The sequence below is a fragment of the Elgaria multicarinata genome, chromosome 1 (assembly GCF_023053635.1).
Source record: "Elgaria multicarinata webbii isolate HBS135686 ecotype San Diego chromosome 1, rElgMul1.1.pri, whole genome shotgun sequence".
Taxonomy (NCBI): domain Eukaryota; kingdom Metazoa; phylum Chordata; class Lepidosauria; order Squamata; family Anguidae; genus Elgaria; species Elgaria multicarinata.
Genome location: NC_086171.1, coordinates 153,379,261 through 153,402,347, shown reverse-complemented (window position 1 = coordinate 153,402,347; position 23,087 = coordinate 153,379,261). Strand labels below are relative to the sequence as shown.

The following is a 23,087-nucleotide window of genomic DNA, read 5'->3' as shown; positions in this document are numbered from 1 at the left end:
GAAACAATATTTTGAATGCAGAATACAGTATTTTTTTCTTAAAGTTCTTAAACATATCTAGCTGTTTTAAAGTAACTTTCCCTAGTCAGATACCACTAACATTTTAACACAACTGTATTTTTGTTCAACTTGAAAAAGGAAATTCATGTTTTAATAGCTGCACAATCTCTTGATGGTCACAGAGAAGGAATTGTATTGATTCATTTTTAGTTATCCTAATTTGACTTTTCATCTACTATATCATTTGCCTATCAGGGAATATCATTTTTAAAAGAATAAAAGACAGTCTGCTGTTGCTTAATATTGACTTTTAGCTTTTGTTGGATATCTACATTTTAAAGCAATGTATGTTACAAAGTGCCTTTTGCAGTCTTTTTCTTTCTTGTAATAGGAAAATATGGGAACATTTCTAGGCACCTAATTTCTTCTTTTTCCATGCTGATATTTCTACTGTTGTGAATACTAATGGTAATAATTTCTCTCTGTATGTGCACATTGTAAGGAAGGGGTAGATTCATACATGGAATGGCTGTTCTTAAAGTATGTTAAAGTGTTCTATTGTTATGGTTTTAGGAGCGGAGTAGATAACCGGCCAGATGTATGGGGGCGTTCTGGTACTTCCTGGAACCGCTTGGGGCCAGGCCGGCCGACCTTGAGAGAAATTAACATCTCCGGAGAGGTGTGAAAGATCATCTCAGGGAGAGCCGAAGGGAGGGGGAAAGGAGTGGAAAAAGTATCTATAAAGGGTATACTTTGAAATGGGGTTTTTGTTCTGAGCTGGCTGACTCCATGGCTGGGTGACGTATGATATTGTAACTTAGTTTTAGTTTGCTTGGGTCTGGGTTCAATCTATATCTGCATGTATCTATAGTTTTAGTTGCTAATCCTGTTTGCTTGCCTCTTTCCTAAATAAATTGGGCTTAAACCTCCAAACTGAGCTGTGTGCGTTATTGTTCTGGGGATCTGTGCAAAATCCAGTGGAAGACCAGCTTGGCTGGGTCCAGTCTCCTTTACACACATAACCAGTTTTTTAAAATGCTGTTTGCATAAGGTCCTTTAAATAAAACGAAAGAAAAGCTATATGGATTGTAGTAGTTCATTTACCTAGGAGTATATAGAAGTGTCAGAAAATAAGGTCCAAATCTGCAGCTGGAGAGAAAAGTTTTCAGTTGTCACATTTTACTACTAAGGATCTGCTAATAATGGATTTATATTTTCAGCACACAGTTTTTGGAGTAGAGGGGTGGGCACAATTAACAGATGGCAGACTTGGCTAAACAGTTCTTTTCTATGTGTTTAGGGGCCAACTTGCATGGGAGATGGATCTTAAATGAGGTGGCAGAAATTGAATGATTTGTTTGTGGACCACCTAAATAAGAAGCTCGTGCTGTGGAAGGAGTGTGTCTTCTGACAGGGTCTGGGAATCTTTTTCTGAAGGGTGCATAATCTTTGTCTCTGTGCAGTTACAAAGTAACTTGAGTTTGCCCCTTTCCACTAATTAGGGAAATATTTGATAATAGCTAGGCTCAATGGCATTAAAGCAATGCTTTAAGCAGTATTCCTAAACCTAGTACCCTCCAGATGTTTGGGTCTAGAACTCCTAGCCAGCATGACCAATGGTCAGGGATGATGGGAGTTGTAGTCCAAAACATCTGAAGGTCACCATGTTGGGGGGCATTGTTATTGGATGTCATGATAAGCCATGGTTTATCATAATGGGATTGAATTGCAGTGAGGCTTTGGCTCAAGTGGTCTCCCCTCCCCTCCCCTGATTGCAGCCTGAGGAGGAGTTTGGAAATTGGAAATTGGAGTTTTGCTCCAGTTGTTATTACTGAGATTGTTTTGTCTGATCCCAATCAAATGTGATAAATATTAATTATAGTTTGTTTGAAACAAGCCAACTTCAAACCATGGGCTGGCTTGTTTAAATAAACCATAGTTAATAGTAACCACTGTTTAAGGTTCAGACATGTTCAAATGACACGCTAAGCCATGGTGGTTAAACATTTTGAGCTAAACATTATGGCATAGCATGTTATGTGAACCATGACTTAGCATGTTGTGCGAACCAGTCCTAGCCACAGTCCTAACCATGGTGGCTATATTACCACAGTTTAAACATGCTCACTAACCATTTGCTACAAAAGGGTTAGCAGCCTTACAATGATTTAGCATGTTGTCTGAACAGGCCCATTGCTAAACTGTGAATAATCAAAAATAGAAAGTAAGCTTCTAATCTCTTTGTAGTAGAGGAGGAGAGGGGAGGGGTGAGAGCCTGAATCTTGCTGCACCTTGTTCCTGTCATGATAAACATTATAAAATGTATTCCTTAAACTGAGACTTCAGAATTAGATTACAGTCCCTATGGTTTTCTGGATTACTCAGATTACACAACCCTCAGAAAGGAGATACTAATATAGGGTACTAAAAAGTCTTAAGCAAGACTTTGAAAGAAACTAGATTGCAAAGAGACTCTGTATGGGTGGAATGCCAAACCATGATTTGATGATGGGAAGGACTCCTGCAGGTTCACTATCAGCTGTGTTTGTGTTTTAACCATAATATTGCTGCAATCCAGGTGAAAATTGTATGAAATCTGTGGACCATGTTCGTACATGTGGAACAGCACTTTATGGGGTAGACTAAGCGGAATGTTAGTCCTCAAGGAATTGAAAACCTTTGGCTTTGCAAACCACATGCCTTTTGTACTGTGAACTCATCTGTCTGCTCATAGATCAGTATGGGTGCTAAGCAAGATTATTTACTTGAAGGCTAAGGCTCCAATTCTGTGTTCACCTATGTGGAAACAAGGCAAACTGAACAAAGATGAATTTACCTTTGAGTAATACGCATAGGATTGCTATATAGTGTCTGTAACTTTCCAAAATCGAAGCATGGTAGTTTCTTGGCAAAACAGTGTTTCTCCATAAGATTGGAAGTGAATTGCCCATGCTTTCTGTTTGAGTTGCAGAGCTCAGGTAGTTGGAAGGTAAAATATGAGTACAAGAATCTGTATGGTATTGGTACATAATTCTGATGCGATACAGGAACACATTAACTGGATCCTAGTGCCTGTGTTGACACGGTAATCCTGTGGTCCCATACAAAACTCAAAGTAGTAAATCTAAAATATATAATTCTTGTGTCATAAAATGCTTAACTTCAGAAGTTGGATTTTCCCCAGTTGTTTTCCTTTCACATTGAAAAACAACCTTTAATTCAGGGTTTGAAAGATGATCATGATTTAGTTCTAAAAGATAGAGAGCAGCATACAACATTGCCACTCCAGTTACTCTACTGATGTACCACTAGCGTAAACAATCTCTAAGGTTATGGCACTAGTGTAAGCTGGCATGGTGGGTTTCCCTGGAAAACTCATCACACTGCCTTATGTTATTGGCATGTCATAGAGATTGCTTTTCTTGCAGTATATCAGTAACAAGTGGAGCAGCAGTGCTGGATATCTTGTTTTTTTTAACTTTACTTTATACGGTAGTTTTAACATTTAAAATTTTCATATTGTATCTTATATATTGCAATTTAAGTGAAAGTTTCTGTACTTGAATCCACCCACCCCAGTTTTTTAAATCTACCTTGGTCTTAGGTTAAAGTAGTATAGACATTTACACCTTCATTTTTTAAAATTTGGCCCACAGTTGTGCTGTAACTCATTCTATCAGTTCTGAACAAAACAAACTGGCAGTTCTTTGTTTACAAGGAGCATCGTGTTGCCTAGTCCTAGTCCAAGGCTAGGCAGTCTGATGCTCCTTGTAAATTGGTGGCCCCTTACATCATCATAACTTAGTCAGGAATTCATATGCACCCTTTGCACAAAATTTGAGGAGAAAATAAAAACATCACAAAACATAGAAAGGTGCAACCCTGACTAGCAATGCTTCAAAGTCCCACAAAGCACAAAGAAGCAAGCCAACAATGCCCCATTTCAGTCTGGGTGGAAGCTGTTAATCCGTACAGAGCGATGGGTAAATGACCCCATGACAGCGCTCTTACCTTCCCCTGCTATACACAGTCTGCCAGACACAGGCACTGCAAGATCCTGTGCTGCTTTATTTATTTATTTATTAAATTTATATACCGCCCCATAGCTGAAACTCTCTGGGCGGTTTATCCACTTCAGCATAGGCAGGAATAACCTAGCTCCCAACCCACTCATCTATAGTAGCAGAAAGGAGTCAGGTAAATCATGGAACATTTGTTATCTCCCAGATGCCAGCCATATACACCTATCCAACATAAGTTGCATAACGAGTCTTAACCCTGTTGAATAGGATTGGTCTTGCATCTAGTGGTCCCAAGTTCAAGCCCTGTATGTAGCCTTTCACAAGTCATGGTTGGGAAGGGTTTGCATAGACACACCTGAGGAAGTGCTTCTCCATTCAGTTGGAGACAGTTCTGCCTGGCTCCCATATTGGCCACTTGGCCCTTTTGGCCAATCCCTTTTCCTGGCAAATCATATGAGCACTCTTCCCCTCCCGCTATTTTGGTTGACTGGCTACCATGGCTGGTTACTGGCCCAGAAACCCTTAATCTTCACCACCACACCACACAAATTGACTACATTTTCTACAGCAGCAGTAACTATTCTACTTGTGAGCTCTGAAAGGCCAGTCCCCTTGCTCTCATTGGACCATGAGCCCTGGTAGAAGAAAAAGACCCTGGTCCTTACTCCCAGGCAATGTCCCATCCTGGTGTCAGCTGAATTGAATTATGGTGGAAGAAACGGAACTTAGTAATAAAGCTGTGACAGTGCGAAATATTTTATTTTGCATTATTAGAAATGGTGTGTGTCTTAAAAAATACACATGAATGGGTGGGATTGCCAACCTTTTCACACCAGCCTGTACGTCTGAATATTGTTTGACAAAAAAGAGGGTAGCAGATATGATGGTCTCCATGGTTCAATATCCGTTCGCTTGTTACATAACTGTCTATCATGGAACTTACAGAGTTGCAGGAGCCTGTCTAGACCGTATGTCCTGCTGCTGTTGGAGAGGTGCCTGTGCTATGCTGCTGCTGGAGAGGTGCTTGTGAGAAGAGCACAGAGTATTGAGCAATTGACAGCAGCTGCAACACATGGGGTCTGGATCTGGATAAAGAATAGGAATTTGGGAGGGAAGGGGTGGTGGTGTTGCCTGTTCCAGAGTTCTCAGTTTTCCTTTCCCAGTTGTGGGAAAGACTGTATAGATATGTGCCCCTTCCCCTGTAGGGAGATGCAGTGGAATTCTGCATGCAGTGATTATTTGCCCTGATTGATATGTCCAGGCGGTGAACTTGCAGGACAAAAATGCTCATGAGTGTTTGCCTTGTAATAGTATTAGGCGGAATAGAATACTTGGCATTCACCAACTGGGAGTGCCTCCCATGTACAATGATGTACGGTGAAAGATTTTCTGGAAATTTCCCCACAACTATATATTTTTCTATTGAAAATTTTCAGTTTGTTTTTGACCATTTCAAAGTTATTATTAACATTTGTGGGTGGCTATCCTGAGGAGGAATACAAACCTCTTTGGGTGTGCTAAGATTAGTATGTAAAATTTTACGTTTTTTTAAAAAAATCTTAAGTATTGTAAGACTGGGAAGTGTATAGTATTGAGTTGTCATGTCTTGAAATATTTACAAATATTTCAATAAAAATAATTTCTCAGTAAAGCTTTGAATATAGCATCCAACTTGCTCTGACTAGGAAACTGATATTGGTTGTTTTGTTAGAAGTGTAGAAGGTAAGTAACAAAAGGGTAACTTAAGAGGAAGACTAGATTGTGAAATAGTATAATTTTGGTATATGCTAGGGATACTAGTAGGGAGTATACTTTCACTCCTATTACACCTATTGGTCAATGCATAAAATGTTTTTGAAAAAATTGATAAAAGGAATTTTCCCATTTTTAGTTGGGTTCTCTGCATAATTGGGAATTAGCTACCTTTACCTTCTGCATTGAAGAGTTCTGTGTAACTTGTATGCTTGCATTATATCAAGGGTGGGCAACTTGTGGTGAGAGATGATAGGCATTGTAGGCCAAAACATCTGGAGGGCCACAAGTTCAGTGAAAAATGTTGTCTTATATTAGACTATGTAATACTTTTCTAGAGTGTATTGCGGACTTCTTTGAAATTGGTAACATGTAGATTGGGTAATAGCTTTGGCTGCAGTATGTTTGAGCCTAAAGCACGAAAATGTTATATAAGTTGAATTTTCCAGGATGTTATTGGAATACAGAGTGCCGCTTCAGCAGCAGCTTTGCCATATACTAAAAGCTTTAAGATATGAACCATTTTGTCAATGCTCAGCAGTAATGGAATCCTGAATCCTCAAATGGCTCATCTTTAGGAGCACGAAATAGATAATATCAATATATTTGTTCCTCTGCAGTAGTGTTGCTATTGTCTTTCTCCGATCTATCAAGAAGCACCCTCCCATCTTTCTTGTGGAATGTTTTTGTCTGGAATTCCAATAACAAAGGAACTTTCCCTTGGTAAGGATAGAGAGAATCAGAGGCTAATTCATTTTCAGATATTTCTTCTCTATGAGAAGTCCTATGTGTATAAGTTCCATTTATTTGCTTTTTAAAGCATAACTAGTAGTGAAGCTTGAACTTATGGTGAATGTCCTCATGTTTAAAATTAAAGCAGGACAGATACTCTTGAGTATATCAGTGTAGTGCTTTGTACAGGGGTAGGCAACCTGGTGCCCTCCTGATGTTTCGACTACAACTCCTATCATCCTCCACCTTCATGACCAATGGTCAAGGATTATGGGAACTGTAGTCCAAAACGTTTGGGGAGGGGACCAAATTGCCTAACCCGGCCTAGTACAACGAGGTTCAAATTGCAAGAACAGCTTGTAGAATTGTATCCATTAAAAGTAGCCAAAATGCAGGCAAAATAAAGTTTGCTTAAAAATAGGCACCCCGTTTCTCTTTAGTCCTCAATACATCAAAAAGCAGGACAATCTTAGACTTTGTGGATAGACTATAAGCTGGATCCAGCGAAGCATGAACAGAACTATGTTTTTTACTTTCCTCTGCTGCGGCATTTCTTTGCACCTCCAAAAGCCACTCTGAGGGTTGGGGATTCTTTGGATTGGTGTATGATGCAGCATGAAACTGGCAGTGGGAGCTGGGAATGCAGGGAGCACTTTGCTCAAGTAAAAGTCCCTTCTACTAGCTCAAGATCCAAGCTCATTCACACACACACTCTCTCTCTCTCTCACACACACACACGTTCAATAATTTCAGATATTCTTAATTTTAATTAAAGTGCATGGCCAACAGATGTTGGAAATAAATTCTTTGAGAGTTGAATCTACAAGATACTGATGGAGCCAGTCTTTTGGGCTGACTAAATTAAGGAGTTAAGCACTATAGTACACAAGAAAAACTCTGTAACAGTTTAATTGGGCAAGTTGTGTAGATAATACACTTCCAGGCCTGTTTTATTTGGGAAAATAAATTAATATATGTAACCAAGATTGGACATTAGGTCTTCAAGCAGAAATTTACTAGGAAAAAAATACAGTACACCTTTATGGTAAATTGTTAGCAAGTTACACTAATACAGTCTGTTTTAATGATGCTGGTATTTTTTTTAATATAAGTTATTTACCTTCCTACAGTTGAATTTTTTAGTGAAAATGAATATTTGATTGTAAGTCAAGATTCAAGTATTCTTAAATATACTCTTAAAAATTATGGAGGGAGTTGGGAGCTCAAGCTGTGCTTTGTGAAAGCAATCATGTATTGCCAGGAGGCAATAATTTAAAATAAGGTTATAGTCTATTTCCCAAACACTTTTTGTATTACTTTTACTATGTATTAAGCATACATTCGATATAAGTGGGACAAAGCTTACTGCTGTTATTCCTGTTGGGTTCTTTGGGGGAAAAGATGCTGTTGCTTTAAAATCAAGAGCTGACAGAGTTGTTTTCTGTAGTGTTCTGCATTGTATGGTGCTTTATGCAAATAAGCTGCCTGATCAGCCTGCTTGCAGTTAGTTGCTCTGTTGGGTGGCTCACAAAGAATCAGTAGACCTAATTCAACATTCAGTTGTTTAAAACGGCAGATGGAAGGAGATTCTGGCGAGCTGTGGGTTTGTTAGCACCTTACAAAAAGGCTACAGTGGTTCCAGTGAGGATCAGAATGGAACTAAGCTTTATTTGTTTTTGGGTCACTTTATAATGGCATGGTTAGCTCGTGTGACTCCAAGTCACTTAGCACAGATACTGGCTATAATATGTAAATATCCCCCTCCCCTCTTATGCACCAGCAAACTGTATCTGATTGATTCACTCTTTGGCAGCAGCTGTCGTTAGAGGAAACTGTGTTCGCAATAGCAGTAGACCGAAGTCTGGGCTCTAATTGTTGCCATTACACTTTTAAGAGGTGGAATAATACAATGGAATACCTTTAAAAGTACTTGGCTCATTTGTGACATCTGGTGCTTTCTGTTAAATGTTCAGTTGAGTTATTCAGAAAGGAAAGTTGGCTTTTTGGGGTTTTTTGTTGTGATTTGATCAGAAGGTGGGATCTGTTGTCTGAAAGCCTTGCCTAAGGTTACTGTGATGTTTTGAATGGCTTACCTCACAATATTTCCTTTGTTTGCAAGTTTGTGTTTTAAAGGCCACCATGAAGGGTGAAGCACAGTAAAAGTCTATTTCAATTTGTATTCTGTCTTGAAAGTTTTACTTTATTTATAAGGAAGTTCTCTTCTGATTATCATATTTTTGTTGCTTTTTCTTCAGTATCATTTCCTTTGAATTTAAAATGAGATGTTAATTTCATATGTAGAATGAGAAAATATTTTGGGCTCTGAGCTGAAGAGTTATATTTTGAAAATAATTCTTGGGGTGAGGGGGAGAGAATAATTCTGGGTGGGAAAGCATCTATAGAAATATGTATGCTACTTAACCCTAGGATATCAAATGGAAGGAAGGGCTTCTTTGGGACAGCTCTGTCCGTGATGAATAGCTCTGCCAATGAATGAATTCTTACGTATTCAGAACGCACAACACGTGTTTCAGATCCTTAATACATAAAAGGAGTAGTTAGCTCTCAGCACAGAACTAAAAGAAAAATTATCATGCCTACTACATTCAGGGAAGGAGAAGGAGCCCAGCATATTTGAGACAGCAGAAACAAAAGAATATGCTACTGTATCTGAAGACTCTGACATCTGCTTTGTCTGTACAAAGGATAAAGGAATTCTGCATGTTGAACATAATGAAATCCATCTATAAACGTTGGATTTTTACATTTGTTTGAATTGCTGGAGGATATTTTTTTAAGTGAATTGTGGCACTCCTTGCTCAAGGAAGTAAGATTTGTGCTTTGGAAGCTTATTGTGCACACAAGATAAATGCAGCTGCTGTAGTTTAATGAGCTTGTGAGAGAAATCAATTTGACCGAAGTAAGGAGAAAATTTGAATTGATTGCTTTTGGCGTCTTGTTCATGCTTGCATTCCTAGGTGTTTAACCTGTACACGAATGTGTGTGTGTGAGCAAAAAACATCTCCGTGATGAAATCCGGATTTCCAGTTGTCACGGCTACTTAAATATGTTGTGACAGTGCCAATAAGGAAGGAGATTAAAATATATATAACTGATCAGAGGCACCGACTGCCGTTCTTCATAGTAGAAGCAGCTAATGTTTCTTTATTTGCAAAGAAGAAAACATTGAAAATAAAGGGGAAACAGGAAGATATTGGAAGATTTTCATAATCTAGAGTAGTCAAGAGTTGAAAACATGGATGATTCAAGCATTCTGCGAAGGAGGGGGTTACAGGTAAGAAACAAATCTAATTAGTGGTCCCCTGCTGGGATGAGTTTAGAGTACTGTGAAAATGATAGAACTGCCATTCTAAAACAAAAAAGGAAACATAAAGCAATAGTAGCTGGCTTTGGAGCTTAGTGATTTGAATTACTCAACCTTCTAAATGGGTTTGCATCTAACATGTTAATGAAGTGTTTAAGGAGTACTGTTGCAGGATTTAAAAAGGATTTTTAAAGTTGCATTGCATTTTTTGAATTCAGATTTTCCATTTGTGCTCGATTTTAAGGAGAATCAACTTGATGAAGCTATATGAAAAATATACGAAGCCTAACATTTGCTCTTGAGAATATACATAATGTTCATGTGCAAACAAATTTAGACATGTAGGTTAGTAGTGTGGATACCACATCTTTCCAAATTTTCTGATGAATTGGCTGTTGTAGCACTCTAAAACTATAATGGACCAGATTTCACCAGATTATACTGGGATAAATAGCAGTTCTGTTTTTTCCTGTGTTTATGAAAGAAAGCTAACAATTGCTGTCAACTACAATTTTGAAATTACAGTTAAGCCACCAAAATTGGTATCAAACTTGATTTCCCCCCTTAATGTATTATTATTGTAAATTTAATATTTCAGTAGAATAGCTACATTTTGCATACTGTAACACTTATAGAGAAACTTCTGAAATTAACATAAGGCTTGGGTAAAGGCCAATAAACAGTAATACAAATCAATAAAATCTTCTGGAAGCATCCTTCATATATAAGCAATTGTTATTTAGTGAGCAATTTTATATAATAAAAATGTAGAGTATGTTAAAGCATATTTTTAGCTTATGTTGCCCTATATGTAGAGATAGTTGGAACCAAATATATTAATCTTGTAGTGAAGAATTCTCCTGATATTTATTAGTTTACATTAATATGTCCACAGTTTTTATTCAGAAAAATCAGAATAAAAAGTAGCAAACTGAATGCGCGTACTTATGTTTTCAAATAATGTCATTATTAGAATAGCTGCACTTCAAAATTGCTTCTAAACTAAGGAGTATTAACACAATATTAAACAGCTCCTGTGCATGAAATACCAAAGGCCAGAGAGAACTATCTAACATACTTACTTTGTACTAATGTACTGAACAAATCTTTTTGTTGGCATGTAATCTGTACCAGTACAGACTGGAGCTAAAGGTTAGAGATAGGCATAGAATGAAAGGGACCTTTATAACTATTGAATTAAACATTATGATTCATTTAAAACATTTCTTCTGATATTCCTGAGCATAAGAAATGCTGAGTACAAAACGTATAATTCTGGGCTGCTGTAGATCTCCTGTTATCAAGTCTGGGTTTTTTCACCCTGATGGTCAGAATTGCTTATGCATTTTCAGTTTAGGTTTACGTTGATGCAGTTGGCTTGTATCTGTTCATAGGACATAACCAATTGCTTTTTTTTTCCTTTGTGAGCTGGTTCAAATATAAGGTGGTCCATCCTTTAAATTGTGGCTAAAGGATCAGGGCCATGTTGTGGGATTGCACATTTCCAACCTAAAACAGCCCCTTGCTCTTTAGTTTGAATTCGTCTTACTTTCCCCGAATAGCCTTAAACATTAAGATTGCAATCCTGCGTATACCTATCTGTAAATAAGCCCCATTGGGTAAAGTGGGGCTTGTTTCTGTATAAACATGAATAGGATGCACTGGATGGCTTGGCTTGACATTGGATTTCAAAATACCTAAAACTAACTAGGGTTTTCTGATAACCAGGGGTTTGAAACCTGCCAGAAAGAAACCTGCCAGAAACCTCCAATACTCTTTAGAGAGAATATTCATCCTAGAAATAAACATGTTTTTTTTTAAGTATGATGTTAAATAGTATGAATTTGGGGAACAGGGAAATGTCATTACACAACAGAGTAGTGCTGTAGGGGGAAATTAGGCTTGCTGTTCTGTGCCACATTTTGTTTTATTTTCTAATTCAGTAAAGTTATGCAAGTGCTCCCTCAAAGGTGGGTATTGGTAGGCATGCTTTAGTTCTAGCAGAGATTAGGAATAGAAACATTAAAAGAAAAGTTAAAGGCTCCAAAACTGTGCAGTCATGGTGAGCAGAGCAAGTTCTGTTCACCAGTAATACCATAGGCCCAACATGGTCCTTTAATACTTGACTCATTGAAACAATTTTATCTATTGCCATTATAAAGGTGAACTGTGGATGTCAAGAGCGTGGCATTTAATTCAGCCAATTCAACTACTTCTCTTCATTACCAAGAACAGATATGTCTCAACTTGAGAGGAGTACTTGAAGTCACTGAAACATATAAGATTGTTCTTTCCTTTAAATAAGAAGCAGGGAGTCTCAGTGTGGGAAGGGGGCCACCAGTCCTGGAATGACCTGCCTCTTCCCATTCAGTCCAACTTTGTGAGTGACCTTCATACTTAGTGAACAGAAGGGGCCAGCAGGCTAACCCCCTTTTAAAGTAACTTCCCCCTGTAGCCTTAAAACATAGTTAAGCACATCCTGCCTATATTTGCTTTTATTCTGCATGTTGCTGTTGTTTTGGCCTGGACGAAGAGTGAATGCTGCCAGTTAAATTGTCTGAATTCTTTCGCCCTAACTGGACTTGGCACACACTCATCCTGTGCTCTCCCCTCAGCTTAATATGGCTTGCTGTTAGTTTAAGATATTTAAATGTAAACTTCTGTTAATTTTACATGTTGAAGTCCTTTACATATTTCTAAAACTGTTAATGGCATTTTTTTTGTCATTGTGGATTTGAATAAACGTCAGCAAAAAATACAAATACTGTTTCCTAGTCAGAAAATTGCTGCGATTGGAAATATAAATGATTAAATAGGAGATTAGTAGTAGCAATAATGAATAATGAATTAGCCATTGGCTAATCTTGAATACACTTCATTATTATAGAAATGGCTACTTTCAGAGGCAATAATAATGTATGATGATGATGATGAGTCTCAGGCTTGCCAACTCCCCCCTCCTGTCCGCATGCTAAAGCAGCAAGGAGGACATTAGAAATTATTCTTTCTTTTTAGACTAACCACAGTTTAGTATTATGGCTGAAATTGGACAAAGTCTAGTTAGTCTTAACTGCTGTTTACCAAAACAAGCCAACTTCAAACCATGACTTATAAAGTTGGTTTGCTTCAATAAACCCAAGTTTAGATTAACTGTAGTCAAACTTATTGCTGTAGTTTTATTGCTGTGAGCCTCCTTGGGAGGACTTCTGCCCTGAAAGGCGTCCAAGGAAGGTTTAAAATAAAATTAAATAAATAAATAAATAAACTTTTGGGTTTGGGTGTCATGAAAAACTGCAGATAAGCTTTTCCCTTCTCCAGGTTCCAGTCCTGCTTGCCTGTTATTATCATGTTCTAGTCTGCATTTGCCTGTCTGCAACTGCTTGCCGACCTGCAGTTCCTCATTTCATATTTGTCAGGTCTGCCTCTCTTGGCTTTATGTTCTATGAATGAGCCTATGTAAAGATGAATGTAAACTCAATCTAGAATTCATAAATTAAGAACACTTTATGAACGCGAGATTGTAATAATTAACTTGTGGATAGAATCTACCTGTCAGTTTTAGACGTTCAGTTGCATTTGATACTCATTTAGCTATATAATATAAAAGATGCCCCTGTTGCTCAGGATACAGATTTGGAGCTGCTGGTTACTGTGACTTAATTCAGATGGTCCTCTCTAACTTGGTACCCTGGTCTACAACTTCCATTAGACCCAACCAACATGACCATTGATCAGGAATGATAGAAAGTGCCAGAACATCCAGTGGCCATGAAGTTGGGGAAGGTTGATTTGGAGGATCATGAATAAGCCACAGAGTTGCATGCTTCCTCCTCTCCCCTTGTAGCTTACTTTCAGTTTCCTGTTTAGCTTATAGTCAAGCCATGATATAGCAATTACTCTCCAAATCAGAAAACATGATTTGAAATGGGCTTCTGATATGTAAGCAATTGTAATGTGAAGTGCTATCAGTCTATTTTGGATTGAGTGTTCTAGTACAGTAATGCCCAGGCTTGAAAGAACCAGATGCATGTTCTTCTGGTCTCCTAAAAGTTGCTACTAGCATCTGTGAAATTTCATATTTTCTCAGTTATGCACAAGGCTTGTGCCTATAAATTTCAATTATTTTTCCAGCCCTGGAATAATATGAAGAGAATTGAACTTTAAGTGTCCATATAACCTCCATAAAATTGTGCAGTGTGAGCTCAAGTTTCAACCAGAAGCAGGTACCACATCATCTAACTCTAACTTGCTCAAAATGCATAAATAGAGGCTTCAGCAGATAGTTCCCTCCACTTATACACTAATGTGTGGAGAGGGGAGCAAAGACACACCTACTGGCTTCATCCCTGACATCAATCACATGCACAGCCTCCTGATGTCCACATGTTCTGTGCAACATCTGCAAAAGGCACATAGGCTTCCATGTGATTGGGAGCCCTGTGTGATTGGGGTTCCTAATCATTTGGATTTCTAGACATGTACATCTGTATCCCTTTAGAGTCCCCTTTGCAAATATCACACTGTCATCAGTGGCTGGAGCTGGCAGGACACCTGATATCAGGAAAGGGACTCACAGCTATAGCTCCAGTCCCTTCTTCATGCACTAGTGTACAAAGAATGAAGGAAATGTGTCCTTTTTCTCTTCCTTATTTTAAAATATTTTAATGTAGTTTAGGTTCTCTGCCCTAAGATTTTTAAAAATTTATCTACTGATTATAATATGTAAATAGTTTCCTACAAATTAGCATAAGAATAATGTTAGTAGGAAATTGATTAATACCTCCTGGGCAGGAATTCTGTAATGGCTTAAGTGGCCCCAAATTTGTGATTCAGGACAGGATAATGACTTTCTGATTTAGTCAGTTCTTGACATTACAGTTTTAGTAATACAGTGTGCTAGTTCTGTTTGCTGTTGATTTCTGTGTATTGTTTTGTAAACAAAACCTATTAACAGAACTATCAGTATTTTACTGATAAGGAAAAATTAGTTGAGTAAACCAGTGTTTATTTTTATCCCTCTGTTGTACTTTAATCTGCACTATATTGTGGACTTGGTTATTTTGCTCCCAGTACAGTGGTGGTGAATAGTCAGTGGTGTCTTTGGTAGCTTCTAATTAGCACTGCCTAAGAGTAATGGCTTGCATCCTCCTTCTAGCCATTACAGAGACAGGATATATCACTTCTATTAATATCACCCCAGATGCAACCATGTCTGTGCCAGAAATCCCAAGTCTATAGCAGAAACCAGCTTTCTCTCTTGGCAGCATAATATGCTGCCAGCATGCTACAAACCTGACTTTTTCTAATTTGTTCTGGTATCCATCTCCACCATGTAAGAAATCTCACTTGTCACTTTAATGAGAAGGAGCATCTTGCAGCAAGGCAGCATGCATTTTGCTTAGCAAAACTGATGCCTAGAGGCAGAAATTGGTTATCAACCTTGCTGTTGTCATCCCTGCTTTTTATTTTAAAAGGACTGAAGACATAGAAATAACATGGTAGTTACATAAAAACAAACAAAATAGTGGAACTCATAGAGACTGCCGTGGTCCATGTAGTCCGATCCTCTGCATCAAAGTATGATTTATTAGCCATGCTATTTCATAGATGTTTATCCATAATCTTACACATCTTAAATGACACTGATTCATGCCCCCCCTAGGGTTGTTTTCAAAAGGTATTCATTCCTAGTGCTGTAACCTAAAGGTACTTCTAGAAAGAATGGTTTGTAAATGTCAGGTGAACCAGTGCTGCTGATACTCGCAGTCCACATAGGGATCTTTCTGATTCCCGTGTTGATTGGTGGTACTCCAAGCAGACTAATGTTACGATATGAAAACAACTCTGATAACTGGCAGTAAAGTGGGGTGGTAATTTTTCTAGTATACAATTTTCCAGACAATCCACACCACTAGTTAGTGCCTCTTCTATTAGATGTTTCTCCCTTGCTTGTTTAACAAGTTTCCTTTAGGGGAGCAGCACTGTATTCTAAATCTATCACATATATTCGTTCTTGACTGTTCTATTTAGGAGCAATCCAACAAAGTTAGGCTCATTTAGGCTTATTGATTTCAGTGGGCTTAAGTGTGCCCAACTCTTGCTTTGGATTATGGAATTTTTTGCCAACCTCTTTGCATTGACCTTTAAATGAGATATCATACTTTTGGACAGTGTGTTGCAGTGAGTACTTTTCTAGTAATGTGCAGTAATAATTTCCTAAAATTTGGCTATTCTTTTTTTCCTGTTAGTGCAGTTCATTTGGCATCTGCTCCCTACTCAATAACATCACATTGCTGATTCATGCTAGTACTAAGGGCACATAGCCTTTTACTTGTTTTTGAAAGAATATTAGTGTGGTTAATATTAGTATCTGTCTTGGGGTTGAGAATGCTTGTTATTAAATATTCTGGATTGTATCCAGACTACATTATTCACACTTCTGATGAAATCAATGGGATTTAGGTGACTAACTTGTCCCATTGATTTCAAAGGGACTAAGGTGTGACTAACATAGTCTGGAACCAACCCTCTGAATAAAAAGACCCAAATAGCAGGTAGTTTGCTGCTTCTTGTACTGCATATTGTACTTTTTTCTTCAGCCAATGAATTTGTTTTGAGTTTACTTTTAATAGAATGGTGGCCACAGTTGTTGTGAGAAATGGGTGACTGATTTTGTGGTGAAGCTGAGATAGCACAGCCATAAATCCAAAATTTAGGTGATTGGAAGAAAGGTAGCTGTCTTCAAATTATTTTATCTAATTTTTGTCGAGCTGCTTAGTGATTCATTTTGCTGACGTTTTTTCTCCTTTGCAATCAGATTACTTCAGTACACCAGATGCTGCTTTCACAAATAAGCTCTTCTCATAATATTATTTGGGTTGTCAATAAGATGAGAGTAGGGATGATGAAGGGTATCTGGCATATTGTTTCAGCAAACTAGATGTGATGTAAAAGAAACTGGATAGAACTTTGCAGCACTTGGGGAAGAAAGATCTCTGTACATCGAAGTTCCTCATTAAGACATTATGTTAAACTGAAAGATGTAAAAGTCAGCTTGATAAGTCTTAATTGATCATTGTACCAGGGAGATGAAAGAATAATTGAATGTTTTTAAGATTATATTTTGTAATAAAATTGGGTATCAAGTTTATTATCTACAGTGATTCTTCTAGTATAGCTCCTCTTGCTCAGGCTGACTTAATCATTCTTGTTGTCTTCTTAAAATATAAAACACCATGGCCACGTTGCAATCTTACAGCAGTATCCAGTGCTGTTTTTATGTATTTTATTGTTGTAAGCTGCCTTATAAGTACTTCTGCCCTGAAAGGTGGCCAAGAAATGTTGTAAATAAATAAATGCTGGCCCCACGCCAGTGGGACCTCCTGCTAGTGCAATGGGAAGTTAAAGGTTCCTAAAGCAACTAGTAACAAGCTGAAATGCTTGTTTCCAGAATAGGGCAGGTCAGTGGAACTCGCAGAAAATAGTTCCACTGGTCTGCCCCCTTCCAGAAATTAGTGTATTGACTTGTTTCTGAGATTGCTTTAGGAAGTGTTAGCTTCTTGTTTCACTGGTAGTTGGTTCTGCAGGCACAAGGAAATGAGTGAATGCTCATGGGCATTATTGGATACTGCCCTTAGTTTTCAGTACACATTGTGACAAGCTCAACTACTGATTTAAAAGCTTTTATATAGATCCTGGTTTTATGTTGTGTCCTGATAAATTGCTATGGATTCATGCAGTTAGAAGGAGATTTGATTGTTATGATATGTAGTGATCAAAGGAGAAGAGTTTGCTTAGGTAAGGTGAGTATTGGTGATGTAGCAGATTCTTAGATGTTGAAAGTGAGTGTTACTTCTGTATAGCCTTCCCCAACCTGGTACCCTCCGGATGTTTTGGATTTTCATCAGCCCCAGCCAGCATAGCCAATGTTCAAGAATGCTGGAAGAAGTAGTCCTAAACATCTGGAGGGCACCAGGTAGGGGAACGCTGCTTCATCAGGGGATCTTTCACCTCTCTCTTCCCCCGCCCCCACTGAAGTAAAAAACAAACAAACAAACAAACAAAAAACAAAAGGAAAGGGAACTGGCAGTGACCAAAAGTGATATACATAGATTGGGAAGGTCAAAGGAAGGAGATGTTACATTAGTATATTTTATTCAAGTGTTGGAAACACTAAGAAGCAATTAGTTCAAGATTTTATTTCTCCCTCTCCCCTGGCAATGTCCTTTCACAATCCCTAAGATTGACTAAAAGGCCTCATAACAAAAACTCCTACAAACATAGTTGTTATTTCATAGGCATAGACAGACATTTTACGTTTTTGGAATTCCTCTGCAATATGCGTTATATTTCAGAAACAGCATGATATTTCTGGCTGGGCACACAAGTTACTTGTATATATGATGAAGAGTCAAGTATTTTACTATGTTTTAACTTGTTATCCACCCTGACCCTCCCAGACACGATGGGATTTATATATTTCCAAAGAAGTAATTCATACACTTAGGTTATCTCAAAAACTGAAAGTCCCAGGTATCCTGCAATCTAGATAGTTATATTCAGCCATACTGCTGCTTCCCAGATTTAACAAATTCTAGCATAAAGAAAGAAGAGACCCCTATGGCCAACTTGCAGTTTTATGTATTTGTACGTAAAAATAACCTGTGAGACCAGCTTTTTGAATGCAAAAAGAATTTTTTTATCAGTTGTATGATAGTGACATGCTCCAATCGGGTATTGGTGGCTACCCAGTTATAGTTTTAATAAATTGGGCATGCTGGATTGCTATATTTCTTCCAAAGTGAGTAGTATGAGTTAAGTCCCTTGGGGATGAGAGAGTACAGTCATGTTTCAGAAAGCAATGTTGTGCTTGATTAAGTTCAGACAGGTGATGGAGTAGTATAATAAAATCATTTTTGTTAAAGCTTGCTGTAACATGGAATGAAATGTAACACCAGTGGGACTATTGAAGAAAAAACATACCCAACATACTGCCTTAAGAGGTGAATACAATAAATACAAATTAGCTATGCTGAAAACATTGATTTGTCCTTAATCTTGACAAATGCATTTTGCTCTTTTTATGACCAATATTTCATTTTCATTTCTTGCTATGTATATTAGTTATTGTACCTGCAGCATGACAAATTAAATAAAAAGTTTTGGAGGGTTAACCTAATACTAGATGAGAGAACCTGTGGTAGAAGAATGAAAACTGTGAAAATACTTTGGATTGAATGCAGACTTACCATTCCATGAACAGAAAGTCTCCTTCCATTAAATTATTTACTTCCTGGTTTGCAGCAACCCATAGTGCTGCTAGAAGGTGTAGCCAGGGTGATCATTATACATATTGCACCGCAGTCTGAGGCCACATTAGTCAGAGCAGTGAAGTACAGGCTCATGTATTATTTTGGGTAATGCAAACTTCTGGGGACATGCATGCACAGTGATCGAATGTATAGTTCCTTGATGCTGCTGAAGCAAGGGCTGACTTGCTTACTTCAAAATGTTCCATATACAGTTGTACCCTAAAAGCTTTTATTTTCCTTCTGCCATAAACAATTGTTGATCAACTGTAAATGCTGCTTTTAGTGAGTACATTAATATATCGATCTTTTTGAGAGCATGTATGCTAAGGGAAGAGAATATATTCCCATCTTACAGGATCATGAAATTTCAATAGAACAAAATGTAATTATCAACATTGCTGAACTGATTCATAGTAAGTAGGGTTTTTGGCAGATAGTAAGAGATCTCCAATAATTAGCTTCTGTGGATTGGATATTTGATATTTACTGACCTTTATAAATACCTTGGTTTTCCTTTGTCCAAGTAGAATGATACCTTGCATTTTATCCTTTTATTTGCATTTTTCTGATGTTGAAAGATACTATGATTGTCAGCTTGTTTAATATTATGAAAGCAGATATTGGTCATTATGGAGATGACTAATAATGCTCATAGTATTAGACAATGGAAACAAAGTGACTTTAATAAATTTTACTGATTTTATTTATTGACTGCTGGTTGTACAGAGAACAGGGAAACTGTAGGGCTTCAGTTTGAAAACTAAGGAGTGATCATCCTCTGGTACTATCCATCCCTGTTTGCCTTTCATCCTTCCTGGCACTGCTTTCTGTACACTTATTTTTCCTGGTTAATGACAGACAGGATCGGGAGAAAGGGCAAGGTGGAGAATTGGAGCCAGAATAGGTTGGGACGAAAGAAGGATGACCGGATGCAGTGTGTTGTGCGAACCCAGTCATAGACTAGTACTCTTTACTTCTCTCTGAGGTGTAAATCCATCATAATGACTAATCTCAATCTCCGCAGAAGGCCAGTTTGTCCCCATTTGAGCACTACCCTCCATCCAATATACACTTACTGTTTTGACTTCTACATCTCTCTGACATATATTCCTTCCAGCAATTCCAAGAACAAGTACTTCTTGCCTACAGTTCGGATTTGTGTAGCATGACCCCTTCCTAGCACTGCATTTTGTTCTCAGATTTTTGTGAATCATAGTAACTTGTGCTTGGTTATGTTACTATAGCAGTTGCCTCTAGAAAACCTGCTTCAGGCAAAATATCCAGTATAATTAGAGATGGAAACTTTAAAAACATAAAACAGTAAAGCTGATATTTTCTGTAATCTTCCAAATTCCTCTTGCATAAAGGTCTCTCAGATAACAATCTTCAGTATCTTGGAGCTCCTAGGTGACAGGTATATTCTGTCTGTCCTGCCTAGAAAAAGACTAGCATTGTGAAAATGGCGTGCAATAAATAGTTAAAATGTTTATTTATCCTTGGTATTAATATTTCATGGATTAATAATTAAATTCTCATGGCAACGAGGTGATCACCGTGTTGGACAAACTGAAAAGCCAGCTTGGTAGATAATGCTAGATTCTGGGAATAAAGTATGCACCTTACAAAAATAGGTCCATTCTTAAACTGATACCCAAACTTCCCATTTGTGACACAGACTAAATTAAAGTTTTTTTCCTTTTACATCCCCCCCCCCCCATTTTCTGCTATAATTTCAATGAGGCTTTTAAGGTTGGGGTAAAGTTGCATCTAGCATTGTTTTTTAAATTGCTGCAGATCATTTATTAGAGTGTTCACATCAGTAGAAAATGTAGAAACATTGGATTCAGATGTACATTATGAGGATACAGCTATGTAATATAGAACTGCAGACTTTGATTGCGTGGAATTATCAGACAAATGTAATTCTGCTGCTCTTAATATCTTTGAGGCTCAAAAAAGTATGCTACATAGATTAGCATTGCAGGAATGTGATAATGGATTCTCTACTGATCCTTTTTGCCCTTTCCTTCAGCGGCTGCATTGCCATTAGAGGTAATTGCTTTAGAATGGAAAGCTTCAGAGAACATTTTAAGTTACTGGGTTGTGCAAATCTAGGATAGATGATCTTTGTTAATTCTTGCATTAATAAGGCTTCTTCTATAGCTTATATCAGGATATAATAGCTATTTATGAAATTCGGTGAATTTGGAATATTTTTCAGCCAGTTCAATATCTGATAGAAATCCACAATTCCTCTCACACATGCATGCACACACAAACCTATACATCCTTTCTTGAGGCTCTGTTTTTGTACCCCCTGTTTGAAGTATAGTGGGTAGCAATGTGAGACAGGGTCTTCTCTATGTTTGCAACAAAATTGTAATGGAATTTAGCTGACCCTTACTTGCTGGCTTTCAGATGCCAAGTTAAGGAAGTCCTCATCTGGTGAGAACTAATCACTGTTAAAAGATCACAGAAAAAAAATTAAGTCATTATTTGGAGTTTTGTTTGTATGACTTTTGTTTTGTTAAATGAAAATTATGCTAATAAAAACATGAAAAAGATTGTGCAACTCTACTAAATGGAAACAATGCATTTCAAGAATGTAGTGGCTATGTTCAGACAACACAATAGTCAATGGTGGGTTAATAGTCAACTCCACAGTTGATTATCGAGGCGGTACTCCCCACATGACATGATTATAATCACAAACAAAGTTGGTGTAGATTAAGGTCAGCGTCAAGTTGACTATTAGTCAACGATAACCAGTGGTTGTTCAAATAATCATCTGTGCACAGTGTTAGTTATTTGTGTTGGTTATTGCAGCCGAATAACCAATCGTGGTGTGAAAAAGTCCTGACGGACAACACTAACCAACCGTTGACTATTTAACTTACCGTTGATTATTTAACCCACTGTTGGTAATCTTGTTGTCCGAATCCAGTCAGTGTAAATAGAATGAAGATATGAGCTCACAAAAGTACTTGTATGTAATAAAATTGAAAGGTTTCTATTGGTCCCAGAGACAATCTAATTCAATAAATGATGCTCTAAAATTGTGTTCCAGATATACCTCAAAGGAAGGGTAGACTGATCAGCCTCATATTTTGGCATATTCCTTATTCATGGCACTTCATATCCCATTTGGAGGGTGTACCAGTCCTGTCTAGTTCATTTGTACTTTTTTGTCCAAACACCTAGTAGTTATTTTTATAGATGGGAAGTTTCATTCTTTGAAAATATTAAGATGATCATTAGAAAACGGGAAGCCTTTCTTCCTTTAATAACTTAAGCAAGAATATTTATATTTATATAATTTTTGGATTTAACAAGCTCTTGCCCTGGATGGCTAGCCTCTTGACCTCTCTACTTGCCTCCCATATCTGCTTCTCTAATAGGAAGTCTAATCTCTTGGTTCTATAGCCAAAGTATTTCTAAAATCATACATGAAACATGCACACTAAAAACCAGCAACGAAATCCAAAAGCATAATCAAACTGTTTAATTGGAGTACCAGATCCAAAGACTATACAGCTAGTTGTGCGCACACAAAGGGGCTTTTGGCTTGAGCTTTTTGAAGAGAAGCCCCTTAGAACTTTTAAAAACAATTTGACATGGCATGGATGACTTTTTTTTTTCCAATGAAAAAATTCTATCAGGTATACTCAAGCTTTTAGATGTCATTAAAGTATTTTTTAATATAGTTTTTATTTGCATTTATAACAGAAACAAAAAAGAAAAGGGCAAACAAAAAAGCAACAAAAAGAACAACATAAACAAAAAAGCATTTCCATTCACAATAACCACTCATACCATTAATAAAAAGGAAAGGAAAAAATCCAACAAAAACATCTAATTCAAATATGTACATTAATATAAGCAGTCTGTATATCTAAATAAGCATCCAGATGAAGTTGATGACTGTAGTATATACCTTCAAGTGCA

The 23,087-nt window shown here is 37.5% G+C and overlaps 1 protein-coding gene across 6 annotated transcripts in view; it reads left to right on the top strand.

Annotated features, from left to right (window-relative positions):
* The window catches only part of MAST2 (microtubule associated serine/threonine kinase 2), a 181,331-nt gene that overhangs the window by 28,688 nt on the left and 129,556 nt on the right, over positions 1-23,087 (top strand). For 2 of the 6 annotated variants that reach the window (XM_063139625.1, XM_063139618.1), the window contains exon 1: positions 8,913-9,801. The exons of the other annotated variants lie outside the window; for them this stretch is intronic. In XM_063139625.1, coding sequence (XP_062995695.1) covers positions 9,763-9,801 — 39 coding nt within the window. In that variant the 5' untranslated portion in view covers positions 8,913-9,762. Of the gene's footprint in view, positions 1-8,912; positions 9,802-23,087 lie in introns of those variants that run through there. 6 annotated transcript variants of the gene reach the window in all.